At 34.8% G+C, this 27160-nt stretch overlaps 5 protein-coding genes across 6 annotated transcripts; 2 read left to right on the top strand and 3 right to left on the bottom strand.

Moving 5' to 3' along the window:
- Positions 1-2648: 2648 nt before the first annotated feature.
- On the bottom strand, positions 2649-6168 carry LOC106379806 (probable indole-3-pyruvate monooxygenase YUCCA10). Its single transcript, XM_013819674.3, has 4 exons — positions 5531-6168; positions 4845-5087; positions 4225-4350; positions 2649-4071 (listed from the first exon to the last, which is right to left on the bottom strand). Exons 1-4 carry the CDS (start codon positions 6137-6139, stop codon positions 3892-3894), a joined length of 1158 nt encoding a protein of 385 aa, XP_013675128.2. The 5' UTR covers positions 6140-6168; the 3' UTR covers positions 2649-3891.
- A 2913-nt stretch (positions 6169-9081) lies between these two features.
- LOC106382081 (signal recognition particle 54 kDa protein 3) lies at positions 9082-11869 on the top strand. Its single transcript, XM_048760632.1, has 9 exons — positions 9082-9446; positions 9532-9631; positions 9703-9856; positions 10215-10365; positions 10443-10591; positions 10706-10806; positions 10892-11049; positions 11145-11259; positions 11352-11869. Exons 1-9 carry the CDS (start codon positions 9216-9218, stop codon positions 11678-11680), a joined length of 1488 nt encoding a protein of 495 aa, XP_048616589.1. The 5' UTR covers positions 9082-9215; the 3' UTR covers positions 11681-11869.
- LOC106382082 (protein trichome berefringence-like 7) lies at positions 11690-13672 on the bottom strand. Its single transcript, XM_048759570.1, is given in 5 exon segments — positions 11690-12456; positions 12537-13007; positions 13009-13055; positions 13058-13243; positions 13619-13672. Coding segments are annotated over 5 exon segments (939 nt in total). The 3' UTR covers positions 11690-12275.
- A 3265-nt stretch (positions 13673-16937) lies between these two features.
- On the top strand, positions 16938-17522 carry LOC125588290 (secreted RxLR effector protein 161-like). The gene has a single exon (XM_048759569.1). The coding sequence runs from the start codon at positions 16938-16940 to the stop codon at positions 17520-17522; it is 585 nt and encodes a 194-aa protein (XP_048615526.1).
- Positions 17523-22737: 5215 nt separating this feature from the next.
- Positions 22738-25834, bottom strand: LOC106382084 (zinc finger CCCH domain-containing protein 38). 2 transcript variants are annotated; one of them, XM_048760553.1, is made up of 5 exons: positions 25580-25811; positions 25414-25510; positions 24779-25146; positions 23144-24689; positions 22738-23056 (listed from the first exon to the last, which is right to left on the bottom strand). In XM_048760553.1, exons 3-5 carry the CDS (start codon positions 25132-25134, stop codon positions 23027-23029), a joined length of 1932 nt encoding a protein of 643 aa, XP_048616510.1. In that variant the 5' UTR covers positions 25135-25146; positions 25414-25510; positions 25580-25811; the 3' UTR covers positions 22738-23026. The 2 variants fall into 2 exon arrangements, with proteins under 2 accessions (XP_048616510.1, XP_013677495.2); XM_013822041.3 differs by lacking the exon at positions 25414-25510 and having other exon boundaries at positions 25580-25834.
- Positions 25835-27160: the final 1326 nt, after the last annotated feature.

Below are 27160 nucleotides of genomic sequence, written 5' to 3'. Positions count from 1 at the left end.
AGGTATAACTTTAATCTAAAATGGACCACAAGGTTCCAAAAGATTCTCAATAGACCAAAACAAATCAATATGGACCAATGTAGTGCAAAATGACTATATTACCATTAATGAAAGTGTATTCAAAACCATCTTAAATATCATGAGAATAAGAAGATGAAAATGAAATATATAATTTGAGGGAAAAAAGAAAAGAAGAAAATCCAGCTGGTAAAATTGTTAGGTAATAAATTAAAAACACTTTATTTTGAGTTGTCTCTTTTTCTAGAGAGATAAATTTTCTAGGGAAATCTGTTTTTTTAGAGCAAAAAAATGGTAACTATGTCCCTTTAGACTAATCTATACTACTTTATGTCCTATTAGACTAGTTTTTTCCAAAATGGCAGGAATGCCCTTAAAATTGTAAATTTTTTAAAAGATATATATTGAGTTCGACAAGGGGGATCGATCGATCCCACTTTACAAGGTATAGTGACCATCTTCCGTATCTCACTCCGTATCCACATGGACGGGGTCAAACATGGTAATTAAACATTTTTTTTCTTTAAATTTGGATTCATTATTAACCGTTTATTCTTTTAATAAGGTTCAACCAATCCGGGAACGGGATCAGCGCATGGATCAACCGTATGATGTACTCGGCCCTCGACAGTGGACATCCGACTTTCACTCACTTCCCAACCGACAAGCAGGTTCTGTGGTTTCGTCAGTTTGCGGTAAGTATTCTAATTTTTTACTTATATTTTTAATCTTTAATATAAATTTTCTACTAATTGTGTTTTTTTTCAGCAAGAGTTCAACTGGAATTCCGATGAGACGCTCTTTATCTATCACCACTTCGTCCATAAAGTAATGGACAACTATGGGAAGCAGATCCACGAGTGGAAGAAGAAGTGGGAAATCAATAAGGTTCGATTTAATTTATTAAACAATTTTTTAATTTATTAAACTATTTTTTAATTTATTAAACTTTTTCTTTTTTTTTAAAAGGTCCCAAAGTCGATGAACGACACGGTCTGGAAGGAGTTGTGTGCGCATTGGGATAAGGAGGAGACGAAAGAAACTTCTTCCACCAACTCCACCAACCGCAGGAGCGACCGTAAAGGGAAGGGCATCTACAAGCATAACTTGGGTGCTCAATCTATTGCCACTCTCGGAGATCGCATGGTAAGTTCAACCGCTTTTTCTTCAATTATTTGAGTTTCAGAATTTAAATTTATTGTGCATTTCTTCTAATTTCTAATGTTTCTTTAATTTTATGTTTTTTTCAAGGCGGAAGAAAATGATGGCGAGCCGGTCGATGATCTCGCCCTAATGAGGAGGGCGTATACCAACAAGAAGACCGGCCAGATTGATGACGGTCTTGTGAGGGACGTGGTCGACCTGGTCCAAACTCAGGTGGTAGACGAAGTGTCTCAGCTTCAAACCGAGGATGACGCTTCGACGGCTTCGACCAACTTGTCCCGGTTTCGAATCAACGAAATCGTTGAATCCGTAAGTTCTTTTTTTTTTAAAGTTCAATTCATTTATTTCTTGGTTTAAATTTCTAAATTTGGCTTTTTTTCTATTCAGTCGGTTCCAAAGAAGAAGGGACGTTTGTTCGGTTTGGGTCGTCGCACCCGGTCGGTTCCTCCTTCTTCTGCACCACCGCCCTTTGTTGATCCAGAAGTACTTACGGCTCAGTTGAAGGACAAAGATGATCGAATATCTTTGTTGGAGACCCAGATGGCGGCTCAACAGGCGGGCTATGAGGCACAGAGGAGGCTGAACCAGCAAATGATGGAGATGATGCAGAGGATGTACCCGAACGAGGTGTTCCCGGACGTGCCAGACCCGTAGTTTTTTTTTTCCCCAATCTCGGAATGTTTTATTTTTATTTGTGAAACTTTGAATATTAATTAATATGATTTCAATTTAACTTTTAATTTCATATTTTCGAATTTAAATTTCAGAAATTTTATTTTTTCAAAAAAATTAATATTTTTTACATTCCGAGGAAACTAATTATATTTTTCACTAGATCGATCGATGCGTTTTTGAACAAAAACGCATCGATCGATCCGTTTTTTTAAAAAATATAGCGAGGGACATTTCCCTCGGAATTTTCCGAGGGACAACTCCCTCGGAAAATTCCGAGGAACGGATCCCTCGGAATATACCGAGGGAACAGTTCCTCGGAATAAACCGAGGAAAAAGTCCGTCCGTATACTCCTATCGATCGATGTATATATGTCCAAACACGCATCGATCGATGAACTTCCGTCCGAGGAATTATCCCGACGAAGTTCTACCTCGGTATATTCCGAGGACTTTTCCGACAAACAAGAGATCCTCGGAATTTCCTCGGAAATTTATTTCCTCGGAATTCCGTCGGAAAATTCCGAGGGATTTCAGAGGAAAAAAGAAATTCCGAGGAATTATTTCCGACGACGTGTTTCGTCGGAATTTCGTCGGAATAACGATATTCCGACGAAATTCCGACGATTTTTTCCCTCAGAATCCTTGATGTTTTCTTGTAGTGAGTTGCCTTTTGGCTTTGAGAGCAAAAAATATGAAAATGATTTTTTTACAAAACTAGTACAACTAGTAAAACATATCATTATCCAAATAAATATTATATAAAACAATATTTTAACATATTTGACAAACTCATTTAGGGGAAGATTTGACCAACCTTTACATTGGTTCTAGATCATCCTCTTCTATAACATCATTCGCACACTGAAAACAAAAACCTAATATAACCATATTAATTGTAAAGTTTTACTAGTTGCACACGTTATAGTTGTTCTAATTATACTAGTTATACTGGTTATATAGGTTCTAGTTGTACTAGTTATACTAATTTTAGTTGTACTAGTAATACTTTTTTTTTTCATCATCGGATATTTTGTACAGTGAAGGTGAGACTATTTTATATGAGAGAAAATTGATTGAGAATGATGAGTAATTGATCGATTTGGGATTAGAAAAAAAAAACATTTGTAAGGTTTGAAGATTTTTTGTATTTGGATTTGGATTATGGGATGGAGAAATTTTGATAAAAATGAAGAATTTAAAATATGGGTTCTTAGGGTTGTGAATTGGGTTGGAGTAGATGAAAAAGGAGTAATATGGAAGGGATTAGATGAATGGCACTTGATTTAAAAGTGTTTTTTTAGAAATGGTGATGAGAGATGGAGATTGAGATCATGAGAGTGATGTTTGAGAAGGACGGATTTGGAGATTTAGAGATCCGGACTGGGTCCGGTCGTGTAAGTGGGTTTGGATAGTTTGTGGATTAGTAAATAAAGTTTGTTACTCCACCAAATATGTTGTTTGTATGGAAATTTTCTAAAACATCAAGTAGATTTAATTGAATTTATGTTTATGTGTAACTTTTAAATGTTAATTTTACCCAAAAAAACTTTTAAATGTTAAGTTATATTTTAAATGATGCAATTTTAAACGTGTCTTAAACAATATTTTTCAATTTCGGAATTTTATTAGTTTATAAAATTTATAAGTGATTTATGTGTTTGAAGATTCACAAACCCAATAATAAAGAAAAGTAAACAAAATACAAAATTTTAATTAAAATAACCATACAAACAACAACAAACTAACTACAGTATATTAAAATCAAACTAGAATTTTAGGAACATATCATAGCAAAGTTGAATATTCTGCAAAATCAAGTACATTAACATATCTTAACTCAATAACTCATAAATTACTGATTTAGTTAAAATAATATAAAATATAAAACAAAACAAAAACAAAAACAAAATAAATATAAATAACTATCACAAATTATTTTTTTCTAAATATTAATTTCTGTGTATACGCGGTGATTCACCTAGTATAAGTGTACATTGTAATCCAATCTTTCTGGTAGTTGTTTTTGAGAATTCCTTAATATCTGGCCGTTTCCAAAATAGATTTGATGTCTTGGGCGACAGACATCGCATCTTGAGCGGCTCCAGCGATTCCCTTCCGCGAAAATCCAGCACAATAGAGATTTTTCTCTCCTTTCCAATGATCTGGCATTGGGTTTTTGGGGAAGCCATCATCCCGCATCACGTACTCATAGTTCTAGTGTTTATAGTTTTACAAAACACATAACCATTATCATTTTATTCAATCAGTTACATTAAATTGGTTTTAATTTGTTTTGTGTAGATTGTTTTTTTATATGGGGGGGGGGGGGGGGGGGGGGGGGGGGGGGGGGGGGGAGGGGAGGGGTACCTTTAACCAATTGCAAACAGAGCTTTTGTAACCAGTCGCAAACACAATGACATCAAAATCTTGTCTCAGTCCATTTTCAAACGTCAAGGTCTTGCCTTCGATGCTTCTTATGCCACCATTGATAACCTAATAGTGCAACAATAGTTAGTGAATGCCCTTTTTAAAAAAAAAACAATAGTTAGTGATCACATTTTATAGGAAAATATACATAATACAGTGATAATGTTTTATCGAAAATATACACAAAGTAGTGATAAAAGTTTATTAGGAAATAAACATATTTATTTTGATGATATGGAAAAGTATAAATTTTCCAGAAATAAAGGTTTTCATTTTTACGATATGAAAAATATAGAAGATAAAACTTTCATGGTTAGTCATGTTTCGTTTTCTGAAATATTTATACATAAAGTTACATTACATTTTATATTTTTTGTTTTTCCATTCTCCTTTATAAAATACCTTTTTCTTCACTTTCAGTTTTAATATATCAATACTTCCTTTTCATATATATGTATATATATTGAGTTTTATGGTTATTGAATTATTTAAAATTAAGTATTTCTTGTGCAACCGAATTAACAAAGATGAATATAAACTTGATGGACAATGGAAGGTACCTGAATCTTGCCTTCGTGAATTTTTCGGACAGTCCCCACATCAATGACTGGAGTTCTCCCGGTCAAGAATTTTGTGGCAAACGGACCTTGGTTTGGTCGGATGAGCCCGTACTTGGAGGGATCTCCGTATATAAATAATCTTGCCTTAGACATCATCATCACTAATGTGTCAACCATTCTCACCGGGAAATATTTCAACAGTAACATCCCCACGTATACTTCCACTTTGGTCAATATATGTCTCTGTATAGATTTAGAGAAAGAATTTAATAATATGACAAATCATACCAAACAAAAACTTAACAATATTAAGCATATGTTAAGCGTTTATTATTTTTTAGAAAATTAAGATTTTTTTGTTAAAGCTGAAGAACCAAATATATTGATATATAAATTGTACTAAGCTACTAAGCTAGCCAAAGGTCATACCATCAACACTATCAGTAATCCAGACGATTTAAAAACATAAATGGACAAAGTATCAATTATCATTGGGATGCCTTTTTGTAACACATTGGGAGGCTTATTTGTAACACATTGGGAGGCATATAAGTAATTATTTTTCACTGAATTAGGAAAAATCTAAACAGCATTTTGACATGCAAGAGAAGTTTGCAGCTTTAACGTTCATGCATTCAAAAATAATAATTAAAAAACCAAAGAAACATTAATGAATTAATACTTACCGGAGTTCTAATGAGAACGGCGGTATTAGCATCGTAGTTATTTAGATCAAAGCTTATTTCCATCCCGGAGTTTCCTCCCCCGACTACGAGAACATTTTTATTTTTGTAGTCACGTCCGGACTTGTACATACTGGAATGCACAACCTCACCACAGAAATTATTAAGTCCTTTTACCTCAGGAATGTATCTTTCACCGTTCTCTCCCGTTGCGACCACGACAAACTCCGACCAGTACACTTCGATTGCTCCGGTCACTGTGTTTTCAGCCTCTACCCTCCACTTGTTGTTAGACATGTCAAACATTGAGAACTTCACAGTTCGGTTATATCTAGGGTTTATGTCAAAACGGGTGACATAAGCGTCAAGGTAATCGATGAAAAATTCTTTGGGCATGAAGGTTGGAACATCGGGACCATGCGGCATGAAAGGCAGCTGACAGAAGTTTTTGGCTAAGTGAAGTTTGAGACGGTCGTAGGCTCGTTTCTTCCAAAGTGATGCATATATGTCTTCTTTCTCTAAGATCAAGTTTGGGATTGAGTGTTGGTTTAGACAAACTGATGTTGCTAAACCAGCTGGTCCAGCTCCCACAATCACCACTACAGTCTCCATATCTATATATCTCGTGTGTTTAGGGATGATAGATTTTCTCTTTGGGTTGTTCGGAGATGTTCATTAATTCTGTTGTTATATAAAGATATGAGGACATGGTGATATGTGTGAGCAAAAACGATGAAATATGGAATCTTAAAAATTTTGACACTTGTAAGACAATGAAAAGTGATTTTTATTAGTGATGATTGTTTTGAACTATGTACCTAATTTCTGTAAATAAAGGAGAGTTCAGTTGAAATACAGCCTAGCATAAACGTTACGAATTTAAGAGCATAAGGTAACAAATATAACTATATATTCCTTAATCTGCGTGGCTTACAACTTAAATGGTGAGTTGGCAGAAAAGATGTATGATAATATATTTTTGTTTTGACTATGATATTAACTACTATACTTGCTTAGATATTAATACTTGTTTTGTATATATTTGATAAGACTAGCCAAATACAGAATCTGTAAACATTTATTATTTTGAGATTCTTTATTTAATTTTGAAATACACATCAAGTATGTAAGTGGATGACTACTAAAGTTCTAAAAAATAATTTTTTAAACAAAATTGACCAAAATTTTCTTAAAATTTTAGTGACGCCCATTTTATATTTACAGTGAACTACTTAAAATAAATGTATATATTAAAACTAGTTACATTTTAACTTGACTATCTAACTTAACAGTAAAAGACAATATTAGTTTCATATTTATTGTAAAACTACTGCAGTCATCTTTGAAATGGGATTACCTTGTGGCAATTTTTCAAATTTTAATAGAAATAAGCTGATACTCTTTGTATTTGGTCATTTTCCAAAATTATATTTAAAATTCTATAAGATTATTTCTTCTATCTATATAAGTTATATAAAAAACAAGAACCATTGTAAGTTTCAAAAAAATAGTAGACATTATATTGAAATGATCAGTCATAGAGTGATACGTGCTATTTAGTCTTATCGCTGTTCTCTTAATATTTTGGGAAAGTTATAAAATATATATTCTAAATGAACTGAATCATTTATGAAGTCATTACACATATTGTTTAACAAAGAAATGACACATATATTGATTTACTATATACGTTAGATTAACGTATCCATGCACTACTGGAATCTATTTACTTTGCATGTATCCAAAAAATGGTTTGTTCGTATGCCCACGCAAGTTCATATTGGTAGTGATGAAAAACGTTTCCTAATGTTCGGATATACGAAAGTCAAGACAGATTCTTCTTCCATTATTTATCCGTTTGAAAATTGAAACCATCGAAAAAGTTAGTTGCTTTAATGTTAAACTAGATTATGACCCGGCCTTTGAAATCATGCCTCGAGAATAGGAAACATGGAGTTCTTTATAGAGACGTTTGATTTTGTAATGAGTTAAGATTTTAATTATTATGTTAATGATTAATTAGTTTTCATTGATTTTTTCAAAAAAAAAATTATTCACATGTCCTTGTTTAATTGGTGAAGTGACTTATGCTTAAATACAGTCGTATTAAAATCGTATTTAGCACAAATAACTTTTTGGGTCATATAAAGCATGATAAAAGTTGTTTCGGATGTATTGCCCTTTTTTAGTACTTCTTGGCTTCATAGTATACTTACCCTTAAATATTTGTTATGTTTTTTTGTGTGTTTTCCAGTTATGGTTCAATCGCCTGTATATTATTTGTGAAACATTACAATTTCTTTTTGTAACCACATGTCATCACTAGGATGAGTCTTAGAATTATTAGAGAAATAGGTTGGTCCATCTAATTATATAATAAGCTTTTTATTAAACTAACCATAAATTCATTATTAATGTCATTTATTATTTCTTTAAATAAAGATTGCGGAATTGTCTAATGTGGGTAAAGTATATATGACAATTAATGATTTTGAATAATAAAGATCTGATAAAAAAATGTATCTTCTATCAAATTTGTTTAATTTAAAACTATTAAAATATTTTTTTTAAAAACACAATAACCATATTATAAAAATTTAGATTTTTCTGTATATTTTATATTTTGAATTTTTAAAAAATGACTATAAATTACTAAAACTGTTTAAAGTCTCACATTCAAATTTTGCGATCTATGGTTTAAAATTTTTGTTATGACAAAATACAAATGATTACAAAATCAAATAAATAAAAGTCTAATTTAATTAATCATTAAGATTTAAAATATGTATGTATATATATCATTCTAAATTAAACTATAAACCATATTGAATAAATAAATATTTTAGTTTCAAAATTTACTTTGAATAATTTTTTTTTGATAAAAGTTTTGAACTAACATTGATAATTTTTTTTAAATTATCAATTACTAAAATTATTAATCCCAAAATGAAAATTTTGTTATCAGTAATTTAAAGTTTTTGCTATTAAAAATACACATGATAAAAAAAACATATGAGTAGAAAGCATCATTTAAAAAAAAAATAGACATTAATATTAAAAATATACCATGTATGTTAATATCATTTAAATTTAATTACATATCCTATCAATTTTTTTAAAAAAAATGTTTGAATTAATAAAATTGATTTATACGTTCGCACCAATTTAATTATATATGTAATAGTTACTGACTTTTAATAATTTAATATATATTTATTATTTCATAATATGTAAGAACATATAATACATAAAATAATTTTTATATATAATGTTTATTCTGCGGATCTTAATCTAATCTAGTAGGTTAGTATTTATGTACCTGCGTCTATGTAACACTTGTCTCTGATATTAAAAAAGTTATTAAATTACTAGTTTCACAACAAAATATCTCGTCACAAATTATAATAAAATACGATTTAAAATGGCCCATTAATCTATTCAGTTACGTAAGCGCTTAGCCCTTAGTTTTAAAATAAGTACTGTTTTAACGTGACCCACTGGACCTCTAAAGTTTCTACAGACTCATTAAACTATAATCTTCACCGGTTTAGGGATTAATAACAAGAATGACTTCCTTCTCCTTCTCCTTCTCCTTCTCTCCCAACCTTACAATCTCTGAATCAAAACCTAAACCCTAATTCCCCAAATCCGATTCGTTTCGATTTCGTGAATCACCACATCAGCGGAGATGGTTTTAGCGGAGCTGGGTGGGCAGATTGCCAGCGCCTTACAGAAGATGAGCAATGTGACGATTATCGACGAGAAGGCTCTGAATGAATGTTTGAAAGAGATCACTCGCGCCCTTCTCCACTCCGATGTTTCTTTCCCCCTTGTGAGGGAGATGCAGAACAACATCAAGAAGATCGTCAACCTCGAGGAGCTAGCAGCTGGCCACAACAAGCGACGGATCATTGAACAGGTTCGTTTTTTTTTTTTTTAAGAATTTGATGAAATTGGATTTGATTATTTATTGAATCGATTGTTTTATTGTTTCTTCTTTTCAGGCGATCTTTAGTGAACTGTGTAAGATGTTGGATCCAGGGAAGCCTGCATTTTCACCCAAAAAGGCTAAACCTAGTGTAGTTATGTTCGTCGGGTTACAAGGTGAGGTCTTGAGATAAAAGATTGAATGTGTAATTTCACTCTCAGACGTTTTGTTGACTGTTAATGTTTAGGTGCTGGTAAGACCACAACGTGTACCAAGTATGCTTATTACCATCAGAAGAAAGGGTACAAACCGGCTCTGGTGTGTGCCGATACTTTCAGGGCTGGTGCTTTCGATCAGCTCAAACAGAATGCCACCAAGGCTAGGATTCCCTTTTATGGAAGGTATGGAGAATGACCTTTGTTACTTGTTTTTCCAGTAGAATAGTAGCTCACATACATAAGTGACGGTAGACTCAAGGAACAAAGAGAAGTCTATGAAATTGTTTGATTTAGGATGGAGATTTGATTTATGAATCTGGCTGCATTGTAAAGGACTATGGTTACTTTACATATCTTTCTTTTTGCGTTTTCGTCATGCTTCTCTGCGTGCCACTTATGAGTTTCTCTAAGCCCTTTTGACCTCTTTGTAGTTTCTTATTTACGTCAATGACCGTAAAAGAGGGAGATGGAAAAAAAGAAGATATTCTATAGGGCATATTGTGATTACAGAAAGTCTAATGCTGGGTTGTGATTCTTGCAGCTACACGGAATCTGATCCTGTGAAAATTGCTGTGGAGGGGGTTGATACGTTTAAGAAAGAAAACTGTGATCTTATTATTGTTGACACCAGTGGACGCCATAAACAAGAAGCTACTCTCTTTGAAGAAATGCGTCAAGTTGCTGAAGCGACGGTATGTTCTGTAATCTTGAAGTATTATGTTTGTTCCTTGGTTGATGTCTTCTTGATCATGGTCTATTCATTTTGCAGAAACCAGATCTTGTTATATTTGTCATGGACAGCAGTATTGGTCAAGCTGCATTTGACCAAGCTCAAGCATTTAAGCAAAGTGTTGCCGTGGGAGCTGTGATTATCACTAAGATGGATGGCCATGCTAAGGGTGGTGGTGCTCTTAGCGCGTAAGTATCTTTCACCTACTGAATCTCGTTCTATGAAGTGGAAATTGTCTGAAAATCTTTCTTGAGGTTTTATCCAGTTGGACAATTGAATGTGATCCGTTTTCATCTTGTTAGTGTCGCAGCTACAAAGAGTCCTGTGATATTCATCGGAACAGGAGAGCATATGGATGAGTTTGAAGTGTTTGACGTCAAACCATTTGTCAGCCGTCTCTTAGGTAACCTCCATGGCATTGGAGGAGAGTAATCGAAGTCTCCCAATGAGCTGTTTGTTGACTCGGAATCGTTTTTTATGCACAACAGGAATGGGTGATTGGTCTGGATTCGTGGATAAACTACAAGATGTGGTACCTAAAAATCAACAGCCTGAACTTCTGGAAAAGCTCTCTCAGGGTACCTTCACATTGAGAATTATGTACGACCAGTTCCAAAACATACTGAACATGGGCCCACTGAAGGAGGTCAGAGAATCTCTCGTCAAATTATTATTATGCTTAAGAGCACAAGGTTGGTTGAGTGATATATCATCAGCCTGAGGTGTTGGGTCTGTGCGTAGGTTTTCTCAATGCTTCCTGGAGGTGCTGCTGATATGATGCCGAAAGGACATGAGAAAGAAAGCCAAGCCAAGGTAAAGCGATACATGACAATGATGGATTCTATGACAAACGAAGGTGAGAGCAATACTTTCTTATAATTTGGATAAAGTTTCCAGAGTAGAAGTAATAAGTAATAACTGATGGTGTTTGTTTCTTAACTGGTGAAGAACTGGACAGCTCGAACCCGAAGGTGTTTAACGAGTCAAGGATGATGAGGATAGCGAGAGGGTCAGGGAGGCTTGTAAGAGAAGTGATGGAGATGTTGGAAGAGTACAAGAGGCTAGCAAAGATATGGAGCAAGATGAAAGGGCTCAAGATCCCAAAGAGTGGAGACATGAGCGCACTCTCGAGAAACATGAACGCTCAGCACATGAGCAAGGTCCTCCCTCCTCAGATGCTCAAGCAGATTGGTGGCATGGGCGGTCTACAAAGTCTCATGAAACAGATGGGTTCCGGAAAGGATATGATGGGAATGTTCGGCGGCAAAGACAAGTAGTTTCTTCTCTCTTTCTCACCCAAAAAAAGACAACACTTTGCTCGTTTGTCATTATTTGTGTCTCTTTTATTTTTTGTAATCAAATCATTTTACACCATAAGAGTACTGTTTTAGCTTTGAACAAAACCTCTTCGAATCAATTAATAATACAATTAAGGAAGAAACAATGAAAGAATGAAGTAAGAATCACTTTTGTGTAACCTTAACCAAAACTTGTAACCCCTGTTAGGTTAGGTCCCCCTGAAGAGAGTCAGGTTATTATACTTGTTGTCTAAAGAGGAAGAAGAGCAAGATTTCATTCCAGATATTGGGAACTCCAGGTAGACACACCAATGACTACAATCAGGTACCAACGGGTTATCACTCCATAAACCGACATGACCATCGCTTCTAATAGGTGACATCGAAGTTACATCCAAAACCGTAACCGTCATGTTCTTGACTACTTCTTTGGTCATTTCAGAGAATATGCTTCTATCTCTTTCCTTCAGTGTCTGGGGCTGGATACTTTGTCACATTGCATGCTCTATGATCACTACACCACAACAAGAAGAAACTTAAATCAAAGAAAAAGCAGAACAAGAAGGGGTAAGAGCTAAGTGAGTTTGGCTTTGTATCCCCAATGCGATAGCTCAAACGTGCGAATTAACACATGTGTTTTGTTTGGATCAATTGTAGTCATTATCCATGACGCCCATGTCTTTAATGCTACTCTATACGCTGCAGGAATCGACATTCCAAGCCTCAATGAGTTTCCAACCTGAAAGTAACAACCACTGACGTTCCAAAACACAATCAAAAACAGGAGAAAGACTATAGAAAACATTCTTAAGTTTTTGAAGAGAAGCTTACGCACGTTTCAAAAAGCTTCCCAGGCACCTACCATTGACCAGTATTGAAAATAAGATAATCCGCTGAGCTCCACTCCTGGTTGATAACATCTAAAACGTCTAACTTTAACGTCGACTTAACACGTTTAGGCGCGTGCCAATGCAACCTCCCATGCTGAACCAAGAAGACCTATCTGTAGAACTCAACTTTAAGATTAAAAGAACCAAACCTCACACCCAAAAACCGTATCGTTTTGGTTATATTGTTCCCATTGACTTCATAAACACTACTCTTATCATCCAACCCCATGATAAACATACATATCAAAGACTCCCACTGCGTTCTGCTCAAAGAATCTCCAACAAAAACTATCCTTTTGCTTCTCAACCTCTCCAACACATCACGCACTTGGAACCTCGGGACATGACAATGCTTAGGCTTCCATCTCCACTTCAAATACTCCTCGTGTCCACGCCCGTTCCCTAAGCAGTGAAAAAAATGGACATTCTGACGCGTTATACAAAGGGTAGTCATCACTCATCATCGATCAACCACCCAGTTCCCATCGAATATGTCACATTCTTTACTATCCGTAACAGAGGTATTAAACTGCAATGCGTCATTGTTAGGAACAACGTATAGATAACCACCAGTGATGATAACAAGAAACGAGACTAATGTTCCGGTGATGATAAGCAGCTGGAATCAGTGTGAGATCTTTTTTAACAGAGGCTGTGTGTTGGAATAAGCTTGAAGATGATTAAACAAGAATAGAGACTTGCGGAGCAAGCTATAAGGAGTCCTTATCCAAGTGTGATTCAAGATAAAGATAGAAGTTGTTTTGGAGTTATCTATAACATTAAGTCTTTACTAATAGGATTAGGATTTACTTGTTAGCTATATATATAGATCCATTGAGTTAAGGATGGATCGTGTGTGTGTGTGAGATTGAGATTGTGAATGCTTGAGGTTTTTGAGTTGAGTTTTTCTTGAGCTAATATAAGAGAGTGATTCTTATAAAGTCAATCGCATATACATCATTCGAGTTGCTAGTTTCAATAAGTGGTATCAGAGCCTAAACAAAATTGAAACTATGGGAGATCTTACGGTTGTTACTGCGAAACAGAAAGAGACAGGATCATCATCGATAAAGTGCCCCATATTGAACTCTACGAACTATACGGTGTGGGAAATTAAGATGAAGAATCTACTAAAGGTAAACAAAGTCTGGGAGCTAATTGAGGTAGAAGGAGGAGACGACGAAAAAAAACAATATGGCCATGGCGTTGCTAGTCCAATCTATACCGGAAGCTCTCGTCCTCCAAGTCGGTGATTTGGATACGGCAAAGAAGGTTTGGGACGCGATTAAGACAAGACACATGGGTGCTGATAGAGTGAAGGAAGCTCGCCTTCAGACACTTATGGCGGACTTCGACCGATTGAAGATGAAAGACGATGAATCCATGATGATTTCACAGGGAGACTCTGAGATTTCTTCCAAATCTGCTGCGCTTGGAGAAGAGATAGAGGAAACAAAGCTCGTCAAGAAGTTCCTCAAGAGTCTCCCCCGTAGAAAGTATATACATATTGTAGCGGCATTGGAGCAAGTCTTGGATCTCAAGACAACAAGTTTTGAAGATATAATCGGACGACTGAAAGCCTACGAAGAACGTGTTACTGGAGAAGAAGAAACATCTGAAGAAACGGGAAAACTAATGTACACAAACTCAGAACATCAGAGTACCCGTAGCTTTAACGGTGAAAACAGAGGCCGTGGCCGTGGAGGACGTTACTTTGGAAGAGGAAGAGGTCGCGGAAGGTACAATGGTTACATGAGAGATGCATCGAGAGTCACATGCTATAGGTGTGATAAGGTGGGACACTATGTCACAGACTGTCCCGATCGCCTGCTTAAGTTACAAGAAACACAATAGACTAAAGAAAAAGAAACACATGAAGCTGATGAGCTGATGTTAAACGAAGTTGTGTTCCTGAATGAAGAGAAGGTGAAACCTAACACTTTCGAGACTGATCTAGACAAGAAAAACGTGTGGTATCTAGACAATGGAGCCAGTAATCACATGAGTGGAGATCGATCGTACTTCACGACGCTAGACGAGACAATCACTGGAAAGGTCAAGTTTGGTGATGACTCCCGCATCGACATTAGAGGAAAAGGAAGTATTACTTTCAGATTCAAGAGTGGAGTAAAGAAGGTGATGTCGAACGTGTACTTCATACCAGCACTTAAAAGTAACATTATAAGCTTGGGCCAAGCTACAGAGGCGGGATGTGAAGTCAGGATGAAAGAAAATATGTTGCTTGTCTACGATCGTGATGGGAAGCTCTTAATAAAAACCAGTAGAGGATGGAATCGATTGTACAAAGTTGCACTCGAAGCTGAGAGTGCCTCGTGTCTTCAAGTGATGATGTCTGACGCCTCTAGCAAGTGGCATGCACGGCTAGGACACATCAACTATGAGAACTTAAGACTTATGGTGGACAAGGAGTTGGTTACAGGAGTACCAAATATCACTGTCACAAAGAAGACTTGTGTATCATGCTTACTTGGTAAGCAATCCAGACAATCGTTTCCCCAATCAACAACATTCAGAGCGTCACAGAAACTGGAGTTACTACACGGTGACCTTTGTGGTCTGATCAATCCACCGACGATTGGCAAGAATAGATATGTCTTTGTGATAATAGATGGCCATTCTCGCTACATGTGGACATTGTTGCTGAAAGAAAAGGGCGAAGCGTTTGGAAAGTTCAAGAAGTTCAAAGCCTCTGTCGAACAAGAACCTGGAATCTCAATCAAAACCCTTCGAACAGATAGGGGAGGAGAGTTTACATCTCTAGAATTTAATACCTTCTGTGAAGAAAACGGCATCCAGCGACACTTGACTGCTCCGTACTCTCCTCAACAGAACGGCGTGGTTGAGAGACGTAACCGGACGATATTGGAGATGACAAGGAGTATGCTAAAGCATATGAGTGTTCCTAACTATACGTGGGGAGAGGCGGTGAGACACGCTACGTATCTTATCAATCGAGCTGCGACTAGAACCTTAAACGCCAAGATTCCCTAAGAGGTCTTTAAAGGTAGAAAAACCTAACATATCACATCTTCGATTGTTTGGTTGCTTAGGATACGCAAAGATAGTAGCTCCTTACAGGAAGGAGCTGGATGATCGGTCTCGAGCACTAGTTCATCTGGGAACAGAACCTGGAACAAAAGCTTACCGGCTGTTTGATCCAGTAAGCAAGAAGATTAGCGTGAGCAGAGATGTGGTATTTATGGAAGAAGAAAGTTGGAGGTGGAATGAGAGTAAGAAGGAGACTGATAAAGATATTGACTCGTTTAGTGTCAAACTTGGATAGTTTGGAAACAGAGGATTAAGAGAGATTGATTACATCTTGAGTTCAAGAGGAGACACCAATGCTGCGACAACAAAACAAGAAATTGAGCGAGATGATACTGATAGTGATAATAATCCAGTGGAAGTGTCCGATGATGAAGAAGAGCAGGAAGGGCAACCACAGCTAAGACGTTCCACAAGGATCAAAACAACACCAGAATATCTCTCTGACTATATTCTTTTGTCGGAAACAGAATGCGAGTTGCTTCTTATGGCGATCAATGAAGAACTGTGGGACTTCTCAGCAGCAAAAGGTATGAAGGTGTTGCTTAAAGCTTGTAAGGATGAGATTTGTTCGATTGAAAGGAACCAAACATGGATCCTAGTTGACCTACCAGTAGGAGTTAAACCCATTGGTCTAAAGTGGGATTTTAAGGTTAAACGAAATCCAGATGGAAGCGTGATCAAATACAAGGCAAGGTTGGTAGCCAAAGGTTATGTTTAAAGGCATGGGATTGACTACGATGACGTGTTTGCTCCAGTTGCTAGGATTGAAACAATCCGACTTATCATTGCTTTGGCGGCATCACACGGATGGGAAGTACATCACTTAGATGTAAAGACTGTCTTTCTCCATGGTGATCTGAAAGAGGAGGTCTATGTGTCACAACCAGAAGGATTTGAAGTTAAAGGAAGTGAGGAGAAGGTCTATAAGCTGTCTAAGGTCCTCTATGGACTAAAACAAGCTCCTAGAGCGTGGAATGATAAGTTGAATCAGATCCTGAGAGAACTGAAGTTCACACGGTGCAGCAAAGAGGCTTCGGTGTATCAAAGAAGGCTTGGAGAACATTAACTTATTGTGGCCGTGTATGTGGATGATTTGCTAGTGACAGGCTCGGATTTGTCAATGATAACACGGTTCAAGGAAGAGATGGAGGCCAAGTTCGAGATGAGTGACTTGGGGGAGATTGACATACTACTTGGGCATAGAGGTACTGCAACATGATGATGGAATTACATTGCGGCAAGAGAGGTATGCGTCAAAGATACTTGTTGAGACAGGGATGGATGGATGTAACTCTGCTCAAGTACCAATGGACATGAACCTGAAGCTTTCAAAGGCAATTGAAGAGAACTCTATCGACGAGAAGAAGTATAGAAGGAGTATTGGTTGTTTGCGCTATCTGATACACACACGCCCTGATCTGTCATACAGCATTGGGGTGTTGAGTAGATACATGGTCGACCCAAAAAGGTCTCACGATGCTGCATTGAAGCATGTTCTGAGGTATTTACGTGGGACGCTTTCACATGGCCTTACCTATAAGCGAGCAAGCAAGACAAAGCTACTAGGATACAGCGACAGTTCATTGGACGTAGATGTTGATGACGGTAGAAGCATAACAGGTCACATGTTCTATCTTGAGGAAAGTCATATTACTTGGTGTTCACAAAAGCAAGAGATAGTGGCATTTTCATCTTGTGAAGCTGAGTTCATGGCAGCCACTGAAACAGCAAAGCAGGCAATATGGCTCCAAGAACTTCTAAGTGAGATCACCGGCGACGAGTGTGAGAAAGTGATCATACGGGTAGATAACAAGTCTGCGATATCACTCACCAAGAATCCTGTTTTTCATGGACGCTCCTAGCACATTCATAGGAGATACCATTTCATAAGGGAGTGTGTCGAGAAGGGACTGGTTGATGTCGAGCATGTCTCAGGAGACAAGCAGAAGGCAGATATACTGACAAAAGGACTTGGTAGGATCAAGTTTAAAAGTATGAGAGAGTTCATCGGTGTTCAAGACACAGCAGAAATCAACTTCAAGTTTAAAGGTGGGGGGGGGGGGGGGATGTTGGAATAAGCTTGAAGATGATTGAACAAGAATAGAGACTTGCGGAGCAAGCTACAAGGAGTCCTTATCCAAGTGTGATTCAAGATAAAGATAGAAGTTGTTTTGGAGTTATCTATAACATTAAGTCTTTACTAATAGGATTAGGATTTACTTGTTAGCTATATATATAGATCCATTGAGTTAAGGATGGATAGTGTGTGTGTGTGAGATTGAGATTGTGAGTGCTTGAGGTTTTTGAGTTGAGTTTTCCTTGAGCTAATATAAGAGAGTGATTCTTATAAAGTCAATCGCATATACATATTAGCATTCGAGTTGTTAGTTTCAATACCGTGGACTTGCTCCAAAGTTGTGTGTTCTTGGGCTTGTAAGATTGTTCTGGTCTTCGATCACTGTCCTTGTTTGCAAGAAAGCATTGTTTTATGGTTAAGAGCAGTGTTTTGAAACCAGACCCGGATCCGCGGTTGAACCGGTAAATCCGACAACCCAGAAAAAATCCGGATTGGGTATTGTGAAAAACCCAATATTTAGAAACCCGCAAAAATTCACAAAAACCCAATAGAACCCGGAACTCGATACCGGTTGAACCACTGGTTGAACTAATAAATAACTTTTACTTCTTTTTTTAATTTTCAATTATGTTTTTAGATTATGTTTGATATTCTAAATTTCCAATTTAGAAGTTATATACTGACAAAAAAAAAGTTAGGTTTTTCCTTTTCACTTTTATATTTGTGATTTTTAGATTTTAATGAGGATTTTACTATGTCACTTGAAGAAAATAAAGTGAACGATGGTAGAGAGAACCAAAACTAGTTGATGTGATAATTTATTATAATGATTTTTTACTTTTGGTTTATTTTGTATTTGAAATTTAATTTATTATTCACATTAATTATTTAAATATTTATAAATTTTATGTCTTGATTTTTTTAGATGTCATAACTCTTACTTTGTTAGACAAAATTATAAATAGTCTAAACTATTTTTTGATATTTTGTATGTCTAATGAAAATAAAAATATAGAAATTAAAGTTATGTATTTTCTAAATGTTATTAAACATAAATATATACATATCCAAACTATTATTTTATGTTTATAAGAACATTTAGAAAATATTAAACTTTTTTTTTTTTGATAAAATGTGAAATTTATTGATCTGTGTAAAGAATGACCATTTACAAGAGACTACAAAACTCTAAAAGAAATCTTTACAAAATATAAACTTTTTCTGCCATGGTATTACCCTGTGATCGCAAACCATCTATGCATCAGTCCAGCCAACTTATGCTCAGACTTATACCGAAGGGATGTGATTCTATTCCTCACTGCCTTGTCGACGATTCAAACCACTTGTTGCACTCTACGATATCCAGTTTGATGTCTCCTCTCATTTTTCTCCTTCCACACATGATAGATGCAGGTTTGAAAGACCATTTTTACGAGGATCTTGTCTAGCGGCTGAAGGTTGTTCTTGCTCACAAACTGCAAAGTATTAAACTTTAGTTTCTATATTTTTATTTACATAGCTGATATATTATTATATAATAAAATTAATTCATTTATTAACCTGCGGTTCATCCGCGGTCAATCCAGTGACCCATCAACCCGGTAAGTCGTCCGGTTCAGTGTTCGGGTCGGGTTTAAAAACATTTGTTAGGAGCTGTAAAATTAAACCCAATAAAATATAGATTTTAAAAAATATATTAAAACTAGGTGTTTTGTCCGCACATGCGGGCATTATCTTCTTACGAATAATTTTTGGTTTATGTCTTATTAATTCAAAAACTAATATAATAAATAATTATTAATGATTTAACAAAAAAGTTTAAATCAAACATCAAATATATATATATATATATATATATATGATAAATATTTCCATAAAAATATATATGTTTATTATTGTGATAATTTTTAATAATATATCAAATATATATTAGAAATAATTTATAAAAATATTTTGTATATAAATATTTAATTATAAATGGTTCTATATCTTAACGTTTTATAATAAAAAATATTTCCAGATAACAACAAAATATATATATATATATATATAATAATTGTCTTATTTTATTTTTAAAAATATATGTTTTTATTTTGATGATGTTATCATATTAGTTTATAATAAATTAGCTAATATAACTTATAATCTATTATTATTAATATACAATTATTTTAAATTATATATTAAGCAAAAATACCTAAAATTGATTAATATTTAAATAGAAATTGTTCTATGTCTTAATCTCTTATAATAATTTTTTTTATTTTCCAGATAAAAACAAAATATATATATAAGAATTATCTTATTTAAAAATATTTTTTTTTTAATTTGATAATTTATCATATTAATTTATAATCAATTTAGTAATATAAAATATAATCCAATATTATTAAAATAAAATTTCATTTTAATTATATAATAAAATTTTAAAAGCACTTATATATTTGAAATATTTTATAAAAATATTTTTGATTTATTAATATTTAATTATAATTTCTTTCTTTTTATATCTTAATGTTTTATAATAAAAAAGTATTATTTCAGATAACAAAAAAATAATATGTATAATATTTATAGTATAGGAAAATATATTTTTTTGATCATTTATCATATTAATTTATAATCAATTAGGTAATATGAAATACAATATAATATTATTAATATAAAATTCGTTTTAATTATATAATAAGTCAAATACCTAAAATTATGGAGAACATGACACATAAGCAAATTCACTTCTCAATTAATAGTATTTTTATTTTACAAAATATAAATATATTATATTCGCAGTTGCACTATTCATTATACATGGCACCATTTATATTTTGTTTTGAACCGCTTCTTCTAGACGAACCAAAGTTGTTCCGCAGCATGCGTTTCTATTATATAAACACTTAAACAGTACCGCAATATCAAATTTGCTTGTCTCACACCGTTCAACCAGCTGTTACCATCCGGAGCTTTAGAGCTCGGAATTTGGTTTCAAAAATCGCATGTCCCGCCCTCTTAACTCATCGCAGGGTAGAAGTGGGTCAAGATCTTTTTTGATGTGGTCTGAGATGAACGCATAGCGGGAGGAATATTTGTAACCATTCATCTCACCTTTTTACTATTAATTTTCAAAAAGTAATAATAATAAATTAAAATGAAAAAGAGGTGCAGGACTTATTTGTCCTAAACTTTACTTGTAACTGTGTAACTGTGTAACTGGTTCCTCGTATGGGTTTTTTTTTGTCAAGGTTCCTCGTATGGTATAAGAAAACTATAGTGGGTTTGACATAAATTTAAAATTTATTTTTACATCAAACAGTATGATTATGTCTCATGAGTGTATCATGAGAGTGAGTCGAATGGTGTGGTTGGACTGTTATAAAATATTTATTAAATGGTCTAGTTGGACTTTTATAAAATATATATTAATTTATTAATTATTTTAATACCTTAAATGAAAAATACATATCCCGTAATTCAATTTTCATCAAGTATTTCATTTTTTTACTTTTTGAACTATAATTTAGATAATATAAATAATTTTTATTTTGTATTATTTACATTTTTATAGTTCCGCACCGCATGTTATTTTGGTTGCCATTTAAAATCACCAATTTAGATTTCGTGATCTAAGTAACATATTAATATTTATAAAGCATTATCTTATATTGATATATATGTTAATTTTAATAAACTTTATATTTTATATGTAGCTCTTGATGACGAACGCGGAAGTCATTGAAGAACATCTTGATCTGGATGCTACGGTTTCTACTGCTTAGAGTTAAAAAATAATTGTTTTATTTCTATTCGCTATTACTATTTATTTGGTTAATTAGGTGAGAAATTTATTTTTTTTATTTTATTTTAAGAACATATAGATGATTACAAACAAATGAATGGTCCACACTATGATATTAGCTGATGTATTTCAAACTCCGATAAGACATTATGGTAGCAAGTTTCAGATATAATTTTTATAAAATATTTGTTTACATTATATAATATAAATATTTTCTAAATATTTTAATCAATACATAGCTATAATATAATTATCGTAACATATGTTTTTAATTTAAGGATTCAAAATAACAATATCGTTTAAACGAGAACCTCTATAGTTTTTGAAATTAGATGAGGAAATATTTGAATGTGATTTATAAAGATTTACATATATATGTAATATTTTTGTAAATTAGATAAAATACTTTTTTAAAATTCTATTAGTATCACTGATGTCTTAATTTATAAATTAAATAAAATATTTTCAAATATCTTAGTTTTATTTTGTTTAAAGACAATTAGCCCAATTATAATTTTTAAAAATACAACAATTTGCTATAAATCTCAGTGATAGCATATTAAATTTTATTTTTCAGATATATAAAATAATTTTTAATAGACATTTATATTTTAAAAGTTATTATAAGTATCACTGATTTGAACTTTGTAAAATATAAATATATTATATGTATTCCGTAGTTGCGGAATTCATTTTAAATGTCATCATTCATACTTTGTTTTGAACCATTTATTTTAAATAAACCGTAGTTGTTCTGCATGATGTATTTCTCTTATACAAACTCGTTAAACTATATTGCAGTATCCTATTCGCTTCTTCTGCACCACTAAAACCGATGTTACTATTCAGAACCTATGGATATAACATGAATGTGGTTCAGTCAATTTATAACTACTAATATATGTGAATTAGTTAAATTTATAGAAAAAAAAAGGTTTTAGAAAAATATTATATAAATCTACTAGCTAAAAGTATTTACATTCTTATTATATAATATAATTTATATCACTAAAGAAATTTTTTAACCAAAAATATAAAAATTAAAATTTTATTTTAATTATTGTGACTTGCAGGTAACCCGTGAATAACCCGTAAACTTGCAGGTAACCCGCGAATAACCCGTAAACTCCATTGAAATATTGTCTACTAAAATGATCTTATAGATTGTATTTGAAAATGAAAACATTTTTTATGTAAATTTGAAATGGATAGAATTTTCCTAAAAAAACTCGAGCAAATAGTTCAGAGTATAAACATGTGCTTTTGGTAAAGAACAAAAGCATTTCAAGACAAAAAAAAAACATGTCTAAGACACATAGATTTGATAACATCATGAAACTTGATCTACCTCTTCTATATAATCTGACAACATGAACCAAACATAAGCTTGCGTGATCCCCGAAGAGAAGCACAAGTTATAACAAACATTTCTCAGCAGCTCCATCTATCATGGCCGTTTTGTATAAAGAAACAATGGAGTTCCATTTCAATTTATATTAGCTCTTCTTCACTTTGCTAATATATGCCTGAAAGTTGAACACAAAGTGAAACCTCAAGTGAGTGCAAATTTAGTCTTAAGCTAGAGAAGTATGCATGTGCGTGAACAAACAGACCTGGACAAGCTTGGTAAGCTTTGGTTTTGAAGCTGATAGATAATGGTCTATCTTCTCTTGTGTCTGAGGAATGTTTCCGGTTTGAATTGCGCCTGTAACTTTGTCAACTGCCTTCTTGACTATGTTTTTGTAAGCATCCTTATTCATCCCACCTTCTTTCCAAGCAGGTTTTAGAAGCTCCTTAACAATCTCCACCAGAGCGAACTTAAACGCTTTCATTCCCTTTGGATCCTTTTCTTTCTTGCTGTTTTCATCTTCTTCTTCTTCTTCCTCAGCATCCTTCCCGGTCTCTTCTCCTCCTTCTTGTTCAGTCTTTCTCACATCTGGCTCTTTGCTGGCTTCTTCGTCTATCTTTTTGTCCCTGTCTTCATCAAAAGAAGCCTTTGGATTTCCAGCTAATGAGATCAAAGTGTCGCTGTTGAGTATCTGTAAAGCAGGAACTACTCCGGTCTGAATGGAGTTAAGGAGGTCACTTTGAGCATGTGAAGACTGTTCCTCTTTCCCATACACTTCAGGCACCTGCATTGCCTGTTTTGGGTTCAAAGTAGATTGAAGCTGCGGAATCGGCTGCCCGTTTCCGAAAAACTGTGCTAGAGATGCTGAGATGTTACTAATATGATTAAGTTGTTCCCTACTCACAGTGTTTTGAGCAATTCCATTCTCAGGAAGATGTGTAGTAGTAACAGCAGGAGGAGGTGGCGGCAGCACTTGACTTCCTCCAACAGCTAGTGGTGTGCTTTGGTAAGGCACTGCACTATGATTCTCAATGTTCTGATTGAATACTTGCACTGGAGGAGCTGTGTTAGCGATGTTGTTATTACTGAAACCATGATGCGAATGAGATATAGCTGCAGAACCATGCTCATAAGCAGGTGCTAAAGTATCTTTAACTACACCATGCTCTTCCTTCAGAGGATTCTTTAAAGTTTTAACTCCATAGTTCCAATCTGGAGACATCTCCATATCACCAATCCAGCTACCATTATTATTATTATTATCACCCTTAGATCCCTCATTAGACTTCCCTGTATCTGACCTTTCGTTCCATCTATGACTGTTCCGCATCCTCTCTGTTGTGCCACAACTGTCATGTCTACTAAACATCTGGTCTTGCGGCTTTCTCTCAAGACTTCTCCTCGCACCATGGTGAGAGAATCTGCAACTTGTGCCATTACGACAGTTCCCTAGCGGAAAGTACCTGCACGGAACATTGGAGACCCTGTTGTATTCTCTCTCGGGAACATCCCTTCTGTCTCTGTGGCTTCTCAAGATAGGATCTGATGTTTCTCTTCTTGAGTTACTATGATCCTCTGGATAATCAGACCTCCTCAAGGGATACTGTTCTCGTGAATCTTCATTATAGTATTTAGTATCTCTATTCTTAGCTTCCCAATCATAGTCACCAGCTCTACTGTATCGACCATCATTATCTCTCGTCTTGTGTCTGTCATAGGATTCTCTTCCATCTCGCCTTACTCTCTGCAATGGACTTCTGCTACGGCTACGGCTACGGCTCATGCTCCTGCTGTTACTTCTACTTCCGCTCCTATTGACAAATACGGCAAAAATCAATCAAACACAAGTAGCAGCTTATTATATAATAAACAAAAGGAATAAGACATAACCGACACTGACCTACGGGTTCTAGGCCTGTCCCAATACGGTTGCCTACTTTCATCCTGTTCAGAAGACTTTCTAGTATCATAGTAACTCATCATGGCGTCATCACCTTCTTCATGCGAAAGTCTGCCTCTGGAAGGCCAAGCTTCTCCTGGATGTTGTCTAGATTTCAGACGCTCGCCGTCGTCATCATCATCAGGAACAGATCTCCTGCTTCCATTTCTACCATTACCCTCTGGATAGAAGCCTGCATGCACAGGATCTTTGTCACGGTGATAAGAACCTGACTTCTCAACGTAATCGTTTCCATTCTGAATGTCTTCTTGCTTGGCGTCCCATTTCGAAACACGTTTCCTCCCAGATCCACTCATACTCAGTATTGTCTGCAGAGAGAGAAAGATTTGTTACAAGTGTTTGAAACACTCAAAGCAGAAGCATATCTCAATTCTCAAAAGGACAAGACCAAACTAAACTACCTAACTGCTGAGTTTTGTCCGAGAGATAAGAGATCAAGGTAATGAATTAAGAATCAGACAGAACAAAAAAAAAAAAAAAAACTAATCTTTCTAAAAGAACAAAAGTGAAGCATAAGATCCTGTCTGAATCAATGCGAGAACAGCTAACAAGGGTTTAATTGACCATAAACTCACGAGTAAACTGAGCTAGAAGAAGCTTCCCACGAACTAAATTCGAATCTGTAGCCTCATTCCCTTCCTAAATTAGAGCTTATTCAAGTTTCTGGAAACCCTAAATTCAAGAGGGGGCTAATTAATAATATTAAGACACAGAGAAAGAGAGAAGAAGAAGGAGACTTACGTGAATTCAGAGATAGAAGGGCATTAGCCTGAGAGAGAGAGAGAGAGAGAGAGAAACCCTAGCAGCGTGCAATTTTAAGTGTTCATCGACGAGGCTTCATCGGTTCTAGGGTTTCAAGAGAAGGGTATACGACCTGTCGAGCGAGGAAGGACGAAGACTTTTAACTTTTCTGATTAGTTCGAGCTTTCTGTTTCTTCTTCGAGGAGGGTAGGTTGAGTTTTTGCACTTCCGCGTGGTGGGACCCCCACGCATAGGTTTTTACTTTTGTGGGTAATCACAGCCGTTGGTTTAGTTTAATGCTTAACGAACCGAACGCCGTCACTTATGTTCCGCTGATCAGCACCGGTCTGAACCAATTGAAGTTGAACATTTTTTTTTTTTTTTTTTTAATGCTGGATAGTATTATTAACTTTTCTACCCAAATAATTCACTACAAAAACAAATATAAAAAAATGATATACCAGTAGAAATTAAAATTAAACTAACACATATTTATTTTACGCATGGATAAAAAAATTCATATAAAACTTTATATGTATTTCTGGAATACTTGAATCTCAAGAGATAATCTTCGTAATAATCCAAAAACATTTGTCGGTCTGAAACTAGGACGATTGCCGGTCTCATTTTAATATTCTAATAGGAGTCACCGAGACAAAACAAATTTTTATATTGTTCTATTAATAATAATAGAGTCAAAGAAATTAGTGTTTCATATAATTTTATGTTGTCTTTCGGAGTAATCATAGTTTGCAGAAAGAATTTCTTCACCATCAAATGAATATCCATCTGCAGTAGATCTGTAATTACCTTTTCTGAACGTTCAAATGAACTAAAATTTTTGTCTTTTCAAAATCTATTGGAAGAAACATATAAAAGAACAATCAAAAACTACCTTTATTGCATTTTCACTCACACACTAGAATAGAAACCCTACCATATTTTTCACTTTCCACATAAACTGAAAAATCAGAAGAGCGGGAAAAAATATCGTGAGTGAAAGGGGAAAACTTATAAGGTTACAAGTGACGCAAATGAGAGAAGGGGGTTGTGAAATTACTGACGTGTGACTGTAACCGGGCAAGAGTGGACGGATTTGGTGGTACGTTGTGTGCGTATTGGGGAAACAGAGAACGAAGGAACCCAAAGCGCAATTCTCGGAGAGGACGCCGGAGTTTGCGCAATTGAGGGATGGGGAAGGCTGCAAACTTGAGATCGCTGCCTAAGAAGGTTATTTAATTTCGAAAACGAGTACGGATTCAGAATAGGGGCCACTACTTATTCGCTTTCGGTGGTGTGGGATCTCTTGGAAAACGGTTGGCCTAACTTCATGTTTGGTGGATCCGAACATGTATTTTTTGTGGAACATCCTTCTAGGTCTATTCTATTTATTTTTGATAGTATAGTATGATTTCTTATGTTTCATGGTGAGAAAATTGTAGGGCATTAGTTCTGTCATTGATTGTTTAATGTTTTTGGATCTATTCTATGTTTCATGTGTTGAGTTGAAGTAATAAATATTGTCATGAAGACACGAAGATGAAATGAAGAAGAATGCATTGAGTTGAGAGAAGTGCAGTG

The sequence above is a fragment of the Brassica napus genome, chromosome C6 (assembly GCF_020379485.1).
Source record: "Brassica napus cultivar Da-Ae chromosome C6, Da-Ae, whole genome shotgun sequence".
NCBI classification, from domain to species: domain Eukaryota; kingdom Viridiplantae; phylum Streptophyta; class Magnoliopsida; order Brassicales; family Brassicaceae; genus Brassica; species Brassica napus.
Note: the sequence above shows the minus strand (reverse complement) of the source record. Positions and strands in the feature narration are given on the sequence as shown.